The sequence below is a fragment of the Mercurialis annua genome, linkage group LG3 (genome assembly GCF_937616625.2).
Source record: "Mercurialis annua linkage group LG3, ddMerAnnu1.2, whole genome shotgun sequence".
Lineage (NCBI taxonomy): Eukaryota > Viridiplantae > Streptophyta > Magnoliopsida > Malpighiales > Euphorbiaceae > Mercurialis > Mercurialis annua.
In genome coordinates, this window is record NC_065572.1 from 66,427,729 (window position 1) to 66,443,571 (window position 15,843).

The 15,843-nt window shown below is 32.1% G+C and overlaps 3 protein-coding genes across 8 annotated transcripts; 2 read left to right on the top strand and 1 right to left on the bottom strand.

Annotated features, from left to right (window-relative positions):
* The first annotated feature begins 2,674 nt into the window (after positions 1–2,674).
* Positions 2,675–4,507, top strand: LOC126673936 (40S ribosomal protein S9-2). Its single transcript, XM_050368265.2, has 3 exons — positions 2,675–2,822; positions 3,057–3,438; positions 4,124–4,507. The coding sequence occupies exons 1-3, from the start codon at positions 2,795–2,797 to the stop codon at positions 4,305–4,307; spliced, it is 594 nt and encodes a 197-aa protein (XP_050224222.1). The 5' UTR covers positions 2,675–2,794; the 3' UTR covers positions 4,308–4,507.
* Positions 4,508–5,256: 749 nt separating this feature from the next.
* On the top strand, positions 5,257–6,244 carry LOC126671228 (pectinesterase 3). The gene has a single exon (XM_050364978.2). It carries the CDS (start codon positions 5,420–5,422, stop codon positions 6,113–6,115), a length of 696 nt encoding a protein of 231 aa, XP_050220935.1. The 5' UTR covers positions 5,257–5,419; the 3' UTR covers positions 6,116–6,244.
* A 1,761-nt stretch (positions 6,245–8,005) lies between these two features.
* On the bottom strand, positions 8,006–14,366 carry LOC126671932 (RINT1-like protein MAG2). Of its 6 annotated transcripts, none has more exons than XR_007639183.2 (6): positions 13,882–14,365; positions 13,703–13,798; positions 13,311–13,414; positions 11,281–13,233; positions 10,643–10,702; positions 8,006–8,362 (listed from the first exon to the last, which is right to left on the bottom strand). XR_007639183.2 is itself a non-coding variant. In XM_050365764.2 (4 exons), exons 1-4 carry the CDS (start codon positions 14,183–14,185, stop codon positions 11,353–11,355), a joined length of 2,382 nt encoding a protein of 793 aa, XP_050221721.1. In that variant the 5' UTR covers positions 14,186–14,366; the 3' UTR covers positions 11,147–11,352. The 6 variants fall into 6 exon arrangements, 2 of the variants coding, with proteins under 2 accessions (XP_050221721.1, XP_050221719.1); XR_007639184.2 differs by having other exon boundaries at positions 10,643–10,719; XR_007639186.2 differs by lacking the exon at positions 8,006–8,362 and adding an exon at positions 9,681–10,236.
* Between the last annotated feature and the right edge of the window lie 1,477 nt (positions 14,367–15,843).

The window sequence follows — 15,843 nt, forward strand, 5'->3', positions numbered from 1 at the left end:
TGAGTATGATTTATAATTTAATGAATAACTAATCCAGTTTTATCAAAAAAAAATCCAGTTCCTTTTTATTTATCATTTTTTACACTTTTTAATATTTCAAAAATATCGCTTTTGTATTATTAACATATGTTTATTTTTTTTTATGAAATGAACATGGTATATAAATTAACAAATACCATTAATAGTTAAATACTAATATATTTATCTATATATATTATATTTCCAAGACAATAAATGGCATCGAATGCAATATATTAATGTATGAAAATATATGAAAATTAAAAATAACAAATAATATAAGATAAAAACATTGTGGGAGTTGAGTATCATTAACAATGATCTAAAATAATGAAAGGGCTTAATGTGGCTTTTTTTTTAAAAAAACTTGAAAGGTTTTTCTACACCTTCTGCCAAAAATCTATTTGCTATACAATACTTTCTCTAGACTAAAGAGGATTGCATATGGCATATTTTTGTACTATAATAATTTAGCCAAACCTATTTAGAGGCCCTGTACTTTATATTTTTTTTTCCGTAAATCTTTATACTGTATTTTTATATTATCTGGTTCTTCTACTTACCTATTTTTTATTTTCAGATCCTTTTTGAATTTTTTTCAGTCCTTTTGTGTGACTGGAGAAAACAATTATAAGTAGAGGGGCTGGAGGAAAAAATGATTGTAAGTACATGCACTGAAAAAAACTCAAAAAGAACCTTAAAATCAAAAATAGGTAAGTAGAAGGACCAGATAATATAAAAATGAAGTATAAAGACCTATGAAAAAAAGTGTAAAATACAATAACTTCTAGATGGGTTAAGCCTAATAACTTAGTATTTGACTAGATCTATTTATGTTATAAAAAATCACTCACCTTTTAGCCCATTTTTTATTTTACTCTGAAATTATAATTTTGTCAATTGCATCCAAATTCACATTTTTAAACTTTGATTCCACCTTAAAATTAAATTAGACTCTTTTTATATAAGTGTGTATGTATATATATACTCAAATTTGATTATACATTATATATCTAATTTTAATTTTAATTAAATATCCGTATCTAGTTTTATATGTATTAGTAGAATGTTACTATTTACTTTATATGAAAATTAATGTTTAATATTTAAATACAATTAAAAAAATAGTTAAATTTATAAGTACTGTTTTTATCGAAAATTGTTACTATTATAATATGATATCTGATATAGATATGGGGATTAAAAATTGATTATTGCAGATATCAACACAGCACCACTGCACATATTGATACATATATCTTCATTCATAAAAGCATTGAGTGCAATCTCAAATTAACATTCCCATTTATGATATGTAATATAGGCTTTTTTTGGACAACATGCCACTATAAGATGTCCAATGGGGACAAGTAAGGGTGTACATGGTTTGGTTTGATTGGTTTAACATTAATATTTTAGTCTAAACCAATTATATTGGTTTGGCAAATTTTTAAATCAAAATCAAACCACACACATTATAAACAGCAAAATTGGTTTGGTTTGATTTGATAGTTTTTTTTCTAAAACCAGTTTAAAGCATCATCAAAAAATTATTTATCTATCATCTAAAATAAAAAAAATTTAAAAATTTAAAAATATTTGTTCATCGTAAAAATAAATATTATATTTATGTAACAAATTATAATACTGGATTTCAAACTTCACCAAAAATTAATAAAGACTAAATCAATTTTTTTTTTACTTTGATAAAATTTTCTTTAAGAGAAAAAAAAGCAGGTTAAACAAGAGTGGATTTGTTAAACTAACTTTCTTATCTACTTTTATTAATTTTTACTCTGAAAATACTCATTTTTTATGTTGAAATCTTACCCTTCAATCATTTAATATATACTAATAATATATAGTCCGTACATATATCAAAGCATTCACTTTATTACTTCAGTTGCATTTCCTTTCTTGTCAATCATAGCAACTAAAAAAAGGATATGTTATCAACCTCTAAATTTTACTTAACTTTATGTCCTTCATCAATACTCAAATAATTCAACTCTTGGTGCCAAATTTTTTAAACTCATAAACATGCTATTGCATTACATAATTATTTGGAAAAACTAACATTAATTTGTCCATTATCACGATTTAATGATTAATTAAAAATTTAATCCAATGCTAAAAATAAAACAATATGAAAATAAAATTTCTCTTCCATATATATTTTTATTTTTAACATCGCATAAGAATGGTTAGTACATATTTTCAATTTTTTATAATTCGATTCTATATTTTTCTTTTTTCATTCTATAAATTTGTAAATTTACTTTAGGGACAGGGATGTATTTTTCAAGCTTGAGATCTCGGGTTCGTTATACATATCCTTCTTGCAACAAAAAACATTAATAATAATGTAATAGAAAAAGTTAATTTTAAAATTTTGAATCTGTTTGTAAAGTTAACATAATTGTATTTGTTAGAAAAAAAACATGTATATTTTTTTTTAAAGAACGAAGAAATCACGGGTCTTTCAAATTTGGACTTAGATTACCCCAGTTATCAGCAACGTAAAGTACCATTTCTAATGGGCGGCCCATTTGTAAAAAGGATTGAAAATCCATAACATTTATCTATGGGCCGAGACTAAAACGAAAAGAATGTAAATTTACAAAAGTGGGACTGAAATTAGGGTTTTAGCTGATACCTTCCTTTATAAACTCCCATTTTTAGGGCTGCGAAAAAAAACCTAGCACCACACAGAGACAGAAGAATACCCAAGAGATCCTCTCTGTACTGTGAACGGCATCGTAGTAGCTGAAGAGCCATGGTGCACGTTTCCTTTTACCGCAACTGTAATTCATCTTCCACTCTCTCTTTAAATTTCTTTTTCGCCCATTTAATTTAATTTTTTTAGCAGTTTTTATACATTTTTACTGAACATTTGCAGTAAATGTTTTGTTTATGTATATGTTTGATGTTAAAGTTTGGTTGATCCGCTAGTAGATTGTTTTCTTTGGCTGATTTAAAATGTGTTTGGTTGATAAGAAAATTGTGGGATGAAAATTGATTTGTATATATGATTTTAGATGGAAAGACTTTTAAGAAGCCGCGTCGTCCATACGAGAAGGAGCGTTTGGATGCGGAGCTGAAGTTGGTGGGAGAGTATGGTCTGCGTTGCAAGAGAGAGCTGTGGAGGGTTCAATCAGCTTTGAGTCGTATCCGTAAGGCCGCTAGAATGCTTTTGACTCTTGATGAGAAGAACCCACGCCGAATCTTTGAGGGTGAGGCTCTTCTTAGAAGGATGAACCGTTATGGTTTGCTAGACGAGAGCCAGAACAAGCTTGATTATGTGTTGGCTTTGACTGTGGAAAACTTCCTTGAGCGTCGTCTGCAGACACTTGTGTTCAAATCTGGTATGGCTAAGTCCATTCATCATGCTCGTGTTCTTATCAGACAGAAGCACATCAGGTGAGCCTATATGCTTTGATGCTAAGACAAGATAGAAATAAATGTTAGCTATTTATTTATGATTGATGTTTAGGGTTATCTTAATTGACCAAGTTATGGTTAAGCTACAAATTGTAAGCTCTGAAGTATGAGTATTTATGATGCAAATATTTTTGTGTGCCGCAATTATTTTGAAACTAGCTGGGTATGAAGAACACGTTTTAGGTATGATAGATTAAATGGTGATAGCATTATTACACTGATTCTAAACTGAGATATTATGATTCTATGTTGTAGTTACAACTTGGATAGTATGTCTTTGGTTTGAGCTACAAGTCATGCTATGTTTAGATGTAAGCAATTTGATATTAATTTCCTTAGATTTGATAATTTGCTCGAGCTTGGTAGGAAACGAACTCTTTATCTATTCAATATGTTGATCTGCAGAAATTTTTACTCTGGTGTGAATGTAAACTAGTATTGAATCGTAGAAGACTCCTGTTGATGATTATGTTGGGCTCCAATCCCTGCTGTGAAAAATGAAAGCAAAATTGTTTGCATTGCATTACAAAGTTTATCATAATACATTCTATTTTCTTGTGGTGCGCTCCAATATTGCTGGTTATTTTCAAGTGACATGTTCTTTTAATCAATCTGCTGCCTTGTTCCTGTGGCGTGCTAATATGTTATGATATGGGGATTGCAGGGTTGGAAGGCAGGTGGTTAACGTACCATCTTTTATGGTGAGGGTTGATTCACAGAAGCACATCGACTTCTCATTGACAAGTCCATTCGGAGGTGGTGGTCCTGGAAGAGTGAAGAGAAGGAACCAGAGGGCAGCTAGCAAGAAGGCGTCTGGTGGCGATGGAGATGAAGAAGATGAAGAGTAAGCTATAAATTTAAAAAAGACATTTCTAGTAGAACACTTGCTGTCATCTCAGCTAGTTTTGTTGTCACTAGGTTTCTTAAAAGATATTACTGCAGGGATGTTTTGTTTTCATTTGTGTTTGTTTTATGAATGCATTTGTGTACCTATAACTTTTTGCTGAGGATTTATTTTTGCTTCAAAGGGCAACACAACTTTCTACTAGTATAATATTTCCTAAAAATAATTAGCACACATGTATGCTTTGATCCTCTCTAACCTCTTAGATCCGATGGTGTTAAAATTGAACTGGTTTGTAAAACCAAATTTAGCTAACCGAAGTTGTAACTACTGTTCTGTCATTGAGGAAATATGGTTTGACTTGGATTGTATTTTTATTTGGTTTCAATTATTTAAATTTCATTATAATTTAAAAAAATTGTTGAAATAATTATAAGTTATAAATTTTAGGCAATTAATTAATAATACTTAAATGTATATTCCTTGTTAAATATTTAAAAATAAATGCCAATTACATTTCATATGTATATATGTTGAAATTTTGCCTAGGGTTGGCAATTTGTGTCATTGTGTTGTAAATGTGTTAGGTACCTCTTTATAATCCAAACACATATAAACTCAATCCGAATTTGTTTAATTTCGTGTCGTATCATGTAAACGGGTTGCGTAAGAAATTATCAGCCCTAGTTTTGGCCATTGATAATTTAATATACTTAAATTAATTATAAAAAGAATTTGTTAAAAGGATTTTAATTGGCTCGGAAGTAATAAAAAAGTTTTGTTTTGATTTGGTGCCGGTTTGAACTGGTACACCAATTTGCTTCAGTTTGGACATTTCACTAATTTCCCATGCTGTAAAATATTGAATATTCATGACTAGAAGAACATGTCAAAAAATCATGGGCTGGCCTTCAAGTAGCTTTCTTTAATAATAGTTTCTTTTTCTTGCATAGTTCCTTAATTTACTTTCAATTTTTTAATCAAATCTTAAAGACTTACTTGATCGAAACAACACAGTTGGCCAAAATCCATTTCTTCTCCATTACACAAAAAACATCCTCTTCAACATAATCCTCTTCAACATATAAACATCATCAACTCATCAAAACCCTAACCATGGAGTCCATTAACATCCTTAAAGGCTACGACAAAGTAGTAGATTCCAATCTTGAAAACCAAAAACCACATCTTCACCACTCCACAACCACCAGAAAACCACTCATCATAATAATCTCATCAATCCTAATACTAACCCTTATCATCGCGGCCTTTCTGGCCGCCTTAATCCACGAGTCCAACACCGAGCCACCCGAGTTCGATTCCCCAACTGAGTCACTCAAAGCCGTCTGCAACATAACTCAGTATCCAACCGCATGTTTCACCTCCATATCATCACTCAACATCCCAATCAAGAACGACCCGGAATCCATTTTCAAGATTTCTCTTCATCTGTCAGTTCAAGAAATCTCAAACATTTCCACCATTTTCAAGACTCTCAAGGATGATAACTCGCAAGGTTCCATTAATGACTGTTTGAGTTTGTTTGATGACGCGTTGAGTAAAGTCAACGACTCTTTATTGGCTATGGAGAAGGGGTTGACTTCGGACAAGATTAATGATATTCAGACATGGATTAGTGCTGCTATGACCGATCAGGAGACGTGCGTTGATGGGTTAGAGGAGATGGGATCAGGTGTTGTTGGTCAAGTTAAGGCTGCGTTGGTGAGGTGTAAGGAGTTCTTGAGTAATAATTTGGCTATTATTGCTAATATGCAGAACCTTCTTGAAAAGTTTGATCTCAAATTGCATTGAGTTTCTTGTATTATCTTATTCATATTTTGCATATGTTGGTGTTGAAAATTTGTAATGTTTTATCGATTATGATTACTTTGTTCTATGTTGTTATGCATTTATAATAAAATATGTACATTTTAAAGCAAATTCGTCCAACGCAATCGATCCTTTTGCAGCAAGTTACAAATTTTAGAAGCTTTTTGTGCTGCATAATTTTGCCATGTATAATTGAAACCATAGAGTTGAGTTGTATGATATTGAAAATCATCGTTTTTTTAAGCTTGAAAATGAAATGCCTAAACCGAAACTGGTATAACGGTATTTTTTCCGTATGAAAATAGGCTATAAATATAAAATTCTGTAGTTTTAGAAGTATTTTTGAAAATAAAAGCGAAATTTTGAAACAAGAATTCTGTAAATTTCCGTGCAACATAAATGTTTTGATTGGATGAAATGAATTTGAAATTTTTGATTGCTACTTAGTTGCCAAAGTTATTTTCCATCGTGTGGTTTTATTAGCCTTGATTATGCAGACAAACTTCATCAATGTAAAGATCATAAATGGAAAACAAATTTTAGACTAAACTCATCACTGGATGAATATTTTAATCACATCTAAATCCTATTTATCTTATGTTAGAATGTAAATGTAATTAAACATGTAATTGTATGCTATAGTAAGTTACCAAACTAAGAACAAATGAAGCAGCAGTCAGCAAAATGAGACAGGCATGCACTAGGAAATTTGGATTATGATCATATTAATTTCACTAGAGAAATAGAGGTAAATACATTCATTATTTCGAATATATGAAAAGCAAAATTCAATTACTGCTGCAAAATACTTGTAATAGTTTGTATATCAATATCAGTCAAGTCCATTGAATCCAACAGATTAGATAGTTTTCCACTTAAATCATCCACTTCTTTTTGTAAAGTCCTGATATAGCTACATGTTTCTTCCAATATTTTTGATGCTGGTACCTGCAATAATTACCATAAAACCCCTGCTCAGCATTATAACTTACATCAAGCAAGCTTTAAATTAGTATCAAAGAAGTGGAGAAAGAAAGAAGAAATTGGTACCCTTGAAGCCTTCCTTTGGTTAAGTTGTGGTAGCAATGCTTGTAGTTTCAAGATGAGCTCATTAAGCTCATCATGAGAAATTTTGGAGGCTGCTACTGATCTTCTGCTAGACATAGTTCAATCTCTATATTTTGAGTTTCTTGGTAGTTGCTACTATCAATAGCTAGTGGGGGAAGTTTCAAAGGAAGGGAAGAAGTGCCTTTAAAAAGGAAAAAATCTTAATATAAAACCGGTACACCACGTAGAGTTATAAATTTTGTATCAATAGTGTGATACGTGACGCCAATTCTAATCAATTATCGGTCATAATTTAAAATTAAAATTAGGTATTCATTTATTAATTGGAGATATTAATTAATTATATCACGAGTCATATTGTCAATAAAAAGTTCATCTATGAAACACCGACACTTCTATGCAATACACGAGGACACAACAATAACACATTAGAACACTCTAAAAAAACACATCGGGAGTGTTTTAAGTATTTAAGACTTATTGTTGGAGTTACTTTTCATGAATTAATCTCATTTTGAACATTTTGTTTTGATCAATCATGAAAAATATAGATATATTTAGATGTATAATTACTTCTCCGTGTTTTTATTATGTCCGTATGTCATTTCTTTAAAAAAAATTGTTCGATGTGTCTGTATTTGTTTTTATATCCATGCTCGTGCTTCATAGTTCATAATCTTATATGATAAACTGGATTCTCTTAAAGTAAGTTATGCCATAATTGTTGGTTGGAGAGACATTAGTGATTATAGATAAACATAAATATGTCTCATTTGTCTCACATTTCCACACTACATGGGTCCATAACCAACCAAATTTAACTCTGAATTAATCTTGAAATTAAACCAAACACCTACCCTAATCAAACACGTGTCGACATAAGTTGCATTTGTTCATTCTAATTAATTATAGACGTCAATTTAGCACCTAAATGGCACTTTTGTCTCTAGCTAGCTTAATGAATCTTCTTTAAAGACATATTTTCTTTTATCACTTGCCTTTGCCTTGTCTTTTAAAGAGTGCTATTTTGGGTTAAGTCCCTTTCTAGTTTGTCTATTGCATTTGCCTTGTCTCATACAAAATCTTGTAGTGGATTCACTCTTCTTCAACAGTAGTAATTTCAGCCTTGACCCGTTTCTAAGTTGAACCATCAATATCAACCTGCTTTTAGAGACATAATTAAGAACCAAAAATGCAGCAACATAAACAAACTCTAAGAATACACACTACTTCGTCACGTAAATATCGTTATTAACTTATCAAAAAGTCTAGGCTAACAACAAGATAAACATGACCTTTAGCATAAAGTGCGTCCGACACGCCAACTTGGGCGCCTCAACCGCTAAAAGGCGGGCGAGTTTCTAAAGGCATGCAGCCTTTAATGCTTCTCCGGCGAGAGGAGCAATTTTGAATTTAAACAAAAATCTGATCTCCATCATATTTCATAACCTATTATGCAATCATTCACGCTCGGTTAAACACTATTTTACCAAAAAAACTTAAAAAGTAGAAAACCTAAACCTAAGGTCCTAAACTACACAAAGAACAGATCACCGTATAGAGAAAAAAAGGACCCTCCAGAACAAACAAAGCAGCTATTTAACATCATTTAGTGTTTCTTATGTTTAGTTCTTTTCTACTTTTCTATCTTAACTTTCACGATTTCCACTTTTTTCTTAATGTTTAAAGTCTAATTATCAATGCTAATCTATTCAAGTTCAGCTACGTTGAAGAAGAGTAGTAAAAGAGCTACACCATGCATGAAAATGGCAGAAGAAGAAGACAAGTAGGACCAAGGTTAGCATAAGGTCCAAAAACAGAGTGAAATAACAAGACAGTAGTGCCTTTTAGTTTCGTAGCAAAGCAGCAGTTATGTTGGTTAGCTAGATTACAGCCAGTAAAAAGAAAATCTTACAGAATCTACATAGGTAATACCAAAAATCATATAATACCAAAACAAGCACAGAGGAATGCTTAGATTTAACAGTGGTAGTGTAATGTCAAGTGGGCATTTGTCCATTACTATAAACTCTATTATCAAAACCAAAAGCATTTCTCCAATCCATAAGAAGAGGCTCAAATGTCTGATGTGACAATGCATGCACAAGATGATGAGTGACTAAACTACACTACACATGCATATATTCATTTCCCATTTGAAGTGGTGACAAAATTAAAAGGAAAATGCTACTACCACCAAAGAAGTTTTACCGTCAGTACATCGTCCAAACACTATCAAATTCCAGTTCAATTTCATTCTAAAATTTTAACATCTAATCGAATTTTATTTTAGGAGTTCACGTTCGAGCTCGATTTCAAGTTCAAGTTCGGTAAAATAGTTGAGATTTGAGTTTGACCTGATTATTTGTATAAATATCTAATAATAAAATTTAATATAAGAGTAGAAGTATTGCTATAAATATACATAATTATAAAGAATCAAAAGTTTAAAATTTGATTAGCATCGTGATCCTGTCTTGCCGCGTATTTTAATGTTCAAACTTGACTCGGTAATTTATTCAAATAGTTCAAGTTTGACCTCCAACTCGACATCAATTCAACTAAAATCGAATTGATTTGAATATATTTCGAGCTAATCACAAATAATTTGCTTGATTCTACTCGATTACACCCATATAATGTACCTACCTTACAATAAATAGTCATATTTTCCTTCTAAATCACCCGTACCCACTAATGAGTAGATATTAGTTTGCATGACGAACTTTGTACTTTTAAATTATGAGATTAAATGAGAAAGCAAAAAGTTTATGATATTTTTTTCAACATTGAGGAATGGTTGAAAAAAGACAAAACCAATAATTGGGTATTTGGCATCATTTACCAAACTCTCAAATCTAGCCCCTAAATTTCCGGTAACAGACTGCAATATGTTGTTTCAATCAGAGGATGTTGTGGACTACAATTGGCAGGCTTATGCTACTGTTTCTTCATATATGGTCTCCTCAAATAGTTCTTTTTCATATACTCTCTTTATCTTTGGACCCCTCAACCTTCATCTTCTCTTTTAGATCCTATTCAGAAATTATAAAAAAATGTGCATCTCTTCAAGGAGTGTGCAAACACTGAATCACACCGAATAATTGAATCAAACCAATATATTCAGTCCAGTGAAACTACAATTTCAGTCCGGTTTGGTTTTGAAAGTAAATCTTTTTTAGTTTACTTTTAATACAAACTGAACTGAAAAATCAAACCAAACTACAAAATAAACTGAACTGACAGGATAAGTTCAGTTTGGTTGGAAACTTTTAACTTATAAATAAATCAATTTGGTTCCATTTCGTTAAAAATTAAAATTTTGGAACCGAGCCGAACACAATCCTATTTGATGTATGTATTTTGGTTAATGGACAGCTTTAGCAATTATAGTTTCCCTAGGAGGACTGTAGAATATATCAAACTTTTAGAAATATTCACCTTTTGAGTAGCTTCTCTTTGATCTGTTTCCTTCCTTCACTGTTGGAATAAGATGGAACCCTGCAGTCTCAAACAAGCTATAAACACATTTATTGGCTGTATTATAACATCAATCATCAAATGACTTTGTTCTTTTATGCCACAAATTCAACATATTGATACGTACTCAGAGCGTTGATTCCTAAATCGTTCACGCATGCATAACTAAGTAATCATTCTCGAAAAGTCGAGACAGATGATACTGTTAACGAAGGACGGCCTACATATTACAGGCAGTACCCATAAACTAAATACTCCATAGCCTTATAAATTATTTACTAAATAGTTTGAGTTCACAAAAAATGCACAGCAAATTAGAAGAAATTAAGCTTGAGCGGCATAACAGACAAACAGTAACAACTCACTATATCCTAACAAACATAAAAATTAAACCAAAACTCAATTTACAGCCATAAGAATTAAACTCTGAATTTGATAAAACGAAGTATACAATTGGAGAAGGTATTGAAACAGACGATTTCTTCACTAAACAAAATGATTTTATTGTAGTTTTCAGAAACAAATGATGCAGTCTATTACTTAACCCCAGTCATGTACAACAAAAAAAATCTACAATTGTGTGAATAGCCTCAACTAACCTCTCTGTTCGCTTCCATGTTTGGTATTAACTGTGTTGATATTTAGGAAAAAAGAGTTCTATTTGCAAACCCTTAACTCATGACTCTACTGTTTAGTATCTTTTCAACCTCAGCTACGCCTAAATGCCTGATTCCGTGCTCCTTCATCCACTTTTCTGGTCTTGCCAAATTATCCTGAAACTGCTTCTTCCCCATTTTCAGCAGCTTCAAACTGTCACTTATTTTGGGAAAAAAGCCTTGAGGCCTCAAGCACCAAGCTCCAAAAACCCCAAACAAAACTTCCAAATCATGATCAAGCCTTTCAACACCACAATCATGAAACTTCACATTGCCCATAAGGATACCATTGAAAAGCAAGCGATCGACCCCAGCAGCCAAACTTCTCCATACACCAACAAAATCTATTCCATTTAAATTCTCTTCCACAATTACCATCTTTCCTTGTAAATAGTCTAAAGCACCAACAAAACTCTTGGAAACTGTCCAGCCTTCTTCTCCCTTATCCTGCCACTGCCTCTTGTTTTTCATATAATCTCTACTCCTAGCATCAAATCCCCGCAAAACAACAACCGATATCTTTTCAACCCACTCTTTTCGGAAATCCTCCAACTTCCTTATTTCCTCGTCAAAAATGCCACTAACAGGTCCATCAGCCGATGCCTCCCTGTGATCAATGTTATTTGATGATCCTATTGGATCACCATTATCAAATCCCATTTCAAGAAACAGAATATCTTCACACCATTCCTTTATTATGGACTCAACGTAGTGAGCAGCATTTAAGGAATTTGCAACTTTGATTAAGGCATTGTCATCTGTTAATGCAGTCAGTCCTTCAGCTTCTTGGCACCTCAGAAGAACACAATCCAGAAATCGTTGTAGAAGAGGTAGACCGGCCAATCTGAGAAACCTTGACCTTAGAGAAGTACTAGGCAATGATCGACATCGATCAACCACCAAAGATATGTGGCGAAGGAAGGCACTGGAAACCACAGGAGATTTATAATTTTCAGGACCAGATAAAAGAGCTGCCCCTTGAATTTTTATTGTCCAATTTCTCTCATCATCTACCTCGGGTTTTAGCTTCTCAAGAGTTTCACTGAGCTCTATTTCTGCCCATAGATCAAGCCAGTCAGGTCTGTCATTAAAGACAGAGAGAGAAGAAATCTTCTGCAAGTTCTCATCTTCCAGGAGGGAAAGCATACTCCCAGAATGTGATATCAGGGACATAATACGTTTATCAAATGAAATCATCAAGTCAAGGAGATGGAGGAATGATATTTTAGCTTGCAATTGAATGCCAATGACACTCTCTTCATCCAGTTGAGAAATATATTTAGGGAAAACCTCTTTCGCTAAGTATGTCAATAAAGATGTTACCATTGCTGAAATCCATTCTTCTCTGCAACTATAACCCACTAGCCTTGCTTCATCAACCAGCGGTTGCAATAATTCATCCATAGTGTCAACATAATCTCTTGTAATCTTATAAACAAGTGCAAAAATGAAGTCCAATTTATCATTCCACTTTGAAAAATGTTGTTGGCATGCAATTGATAAAGGATTCACAAGTTCTTCAATTGCCCAAAGTGGCTGATGCAGAGCAACTTCCCTGTTATGGCCTTCAAGTTGCCGAGATTTTCTTCGTCTTTGCAGCCCCTGCAAGCGGCACAAAGCAAGAAAATTTTCACAATACTTGTTTTTGAGGTCCCCTTGCATTGTGAATAGAGGGTTGGGGGCTTCAGTTGAGGTTGAAAGAGGTGGTGGCCATCCAAGTGAAGAAAGAAGGGCCCGATGATCTGCAATTTCCTGCGGTCTTAAAATAGCCAAAGCTCTATCTACTCTGTGATCAACAGCCGATACAAGATGTGTCCACTGATGGCGTGTCTTTGTGATTGAAGTTAAAACAGTTTCTGTTTTTCCAAGTGCTTCAATAGCAAGCAGTCGCATTTCCTGCAGATAGAAACGATTAATTGAAGAAATATATGCTATACAGCTTTTGACATTGATTTTCCAATAACAGTACGCACTTCTGAGCTCTGTTTAGAGGAATGCTTCCTTAGGTTTTTGTTAATAGCAGAGGACACTGCATCTTCAATATCACCAACTAAAGTGTCAAGCTTCAAAGCTGTCTCTGGAAGGTGCAAGAGAAACAGTATGAATTATATAGCCTCTAAAAGAAAAGAATAAATAAAGCCTAATAATCTTGCCAACCGGTTCTTGTAATCCAGTTATCCAATTTAATGGATAACTGAATCCACCAACATTTTGATAGCAAACCTATATACAAAGTCTATTCAATAATGTCTGATCTCGCAGGAGATAAATTCGAGCATACAGCGATTTCAGTAAATTCGAGCATAAACATTCTCATGTCTCAATACAAGCATTGTGGGAAAAATACAGTAAAAGAAAACCTTACCGGCATAAGCTCGAACGGTTTCCACTCTAGCAACCTCCTTGGCAAGTGCACGCAGCTCCTCCCCTGACATCTGTCCTTTCCTCCATTCTTCATCTTCTACAACACACAGTTACTCATAAAATTTGACAATTTAAAAAAAAAACATAAAAATTAACTACAAACAGGAAACACAATTAAACCTGATAATAGAGAGGTAGACGATCGCTTGACAGACCCGAGATCGGTCAATTTTCGATTGGCTTCACCTATTAGACCTTGAAATTGATTTGAAAATGAAGTGTACGCAACAAGACTTAACTCGAGTCTCGAATTGAGACCGAGTAATGTATTTTCCAACTCCGAACACTGTGATTGTAGCTCCGACGCGAGATTCGACGCCGTTTGGAGATCTTGTGAAGTGTAGACTCTTTCATTGAGGAATGAGACTGCTGATGTTGATAGAGTTGAGAAATGAGGGACTGTTTGGGGATTTTTGGAGTCCATTATTTTGTTTTCATGCCATTACTAGTGTTAGATTTGGCAAATTTGATCATTCAGTGAGGGTAATTTCGGAATTTGAATGATCAGGCGAAGAAGATGATGAATAGTCTGGCTGTCTTGTTCATATTTGCTTGCAGAGAGGAATTACTATGTCTGTATCTAACTCGGACCCAGACTCGTTTCAGTCAAATTCGGGTATTTTACAATGTTCGGGTTAAGCTGTAGCTTGGAATTGGGCCCATTAAGCCCAAAAGTCTAAAAATCAAAACAAAGGAGAAATTTTATACTCCCTCCGGTACATAATATTTGTCGCATTTGGCTTTAGCACAAGAACTAAGAAAACAATTAATATGTTTTAATTTGTAAACACTTTTACTAAATTAACCCTACATTGAAATTTGTTTTGATTTATGACTATCATTTTCATTTGATTATTGTATTCTTTCAATAAATTAATGAGGGGCAAACTTGGAAAAATAGCAATTAATGCTCTCTTGATATTATAACATGACTAATATTATGGACCAAGAAAATTTCTCAAATGCGACAAATATTATGGACCGGAGGAGTATTAAATGCTTTGTTTTTTAATTATATTTATGAGAAATACTCTAATTTTAGACTTTTATATTTTTACACTCCAAATTATGATATTTATAATTTTAATCTAGATGTATGATTAAATTATTTTGTTCTCTATATAAATTTAGTAATAGTTTTTTTGGCCTATTCATTCAATGATATCTCTTTCTTTATGATCCAAACTTTAATTTTTTTTAATCTTAGTTCATTTTCCAATTGTACCCATTTATTTAAACTAGTTTCGCATTACGTGCTATGCACGTGGCTCGTAACGTAATTTCTCAATGAATATATTAATAAATTTATTATAATTATATCAATTTTTTTATTTATAATTAATATTAAATTAGCTAAGACTTTTTATAAAAGTAAATATAATATACTCGGTTATTAAATTTTTTTCCATACTAAATTTATTCTTTTTTTGATTTTATAATAAGCATAATTAAATAATTAACTTACTTTTAATAATAATATTTTTACAAATAATAAGATAGAAATTTAAATAATAATATATTGACCAAATACAATATTTTAATTTTGTAGTTCAATCAAACTAAAAGATAAGTATTCCTACTAATTTGGAGACAATTTAGTTATTTTGACATACTATAAATTAAATTGGAGATAATTTAGCTACCTATTCTAATTAGGACTTTAACTAAAATAGTGATTAATTAAATAATTAATTAGTCAATGACTATAAAACCTTTATTTAGTAGTAAACTGGAAAGGATTATTCAGTAAATTTGCTTGTCCCACCCATCCGTGCTTTTATATATAGTATAGATTTAAGATGAAAAATTCAAATATGCTCTTTATATTACTTCATATAATTATATTGCTCCAATTTTTCATTTCACCATCAATAATTTCAAATATGGAGCAATATGAATGATATATTTGAATATTTTCTACGACTATAATTAAAATAGAAAAATTAAAAAATAAGCTAAAGTTGAAGATTTTAAAAGTTTATCCATAAAATAAAAAAATAAAAATATGAGATACTTTTCAAATGATTAATGGTAGTTATTTTTACCTCGTTATTATTGCTATTTTGCAAGCCTTTACATTGC

What these genes read in the sequence shown, in the direction of transcription:
- LOC126673936 (XM_050368265.2), top strand. Translation starts at nt 2,795, where the DNA reads ATGGTGCACGTTTCCTTTTACCGCAACT. An exon ending in CGTTTCCTTTTACCGCAACT is followed by an intron (nt 2,823 to 3,056) that starts GTAATTCATCTT and finishes ATATGATTTTAG; the next exon opens with ATGGAAAGACTTTTAAGAAG. An exon ending in ATCAGACAGAAGCACATCAG is followed by an intron (nt 3,439 to 4,123) that starts GTGAGCCTATAT and finishes TGGGGATTGCAG; the next exon opens with GGTTGGAAGGCAGGTGGTTA.
- LOC126671228 (XM_050364978.2), top strand. Translation starts at nt 5,420, where the DNA reads ATGGAGTCCATTAACATCCTTAAAGGCTACGACAAAGTAGTAGATTCC.
- LOC126671932 (XM_050365762.2), bottom strand. Translation starts at nt 14,185, where the DNA reads ATGGACTCCAAAAATCCCCAAACAGTCCCTCATTTCTCAACTCTATCA. An exon ending in GTCTACCTCTCTATTATCAG is followed by an intron (nt 13,799 to 13,881) that starts GTTTAATTGTGT and finishes TGTGTGTTGTAG; the next exon opens with AAGATGAAGAATGGAGGAAA. An exon ending in CCTCTAAACAGAGCTCAGAA is followed by an intron (nt 13,234 to 13,310) that starts GTGCGTACTGTT and finishes TTCTATCTGCAG; the next exon opens with GAAATGCGACTGCTTGCTAT.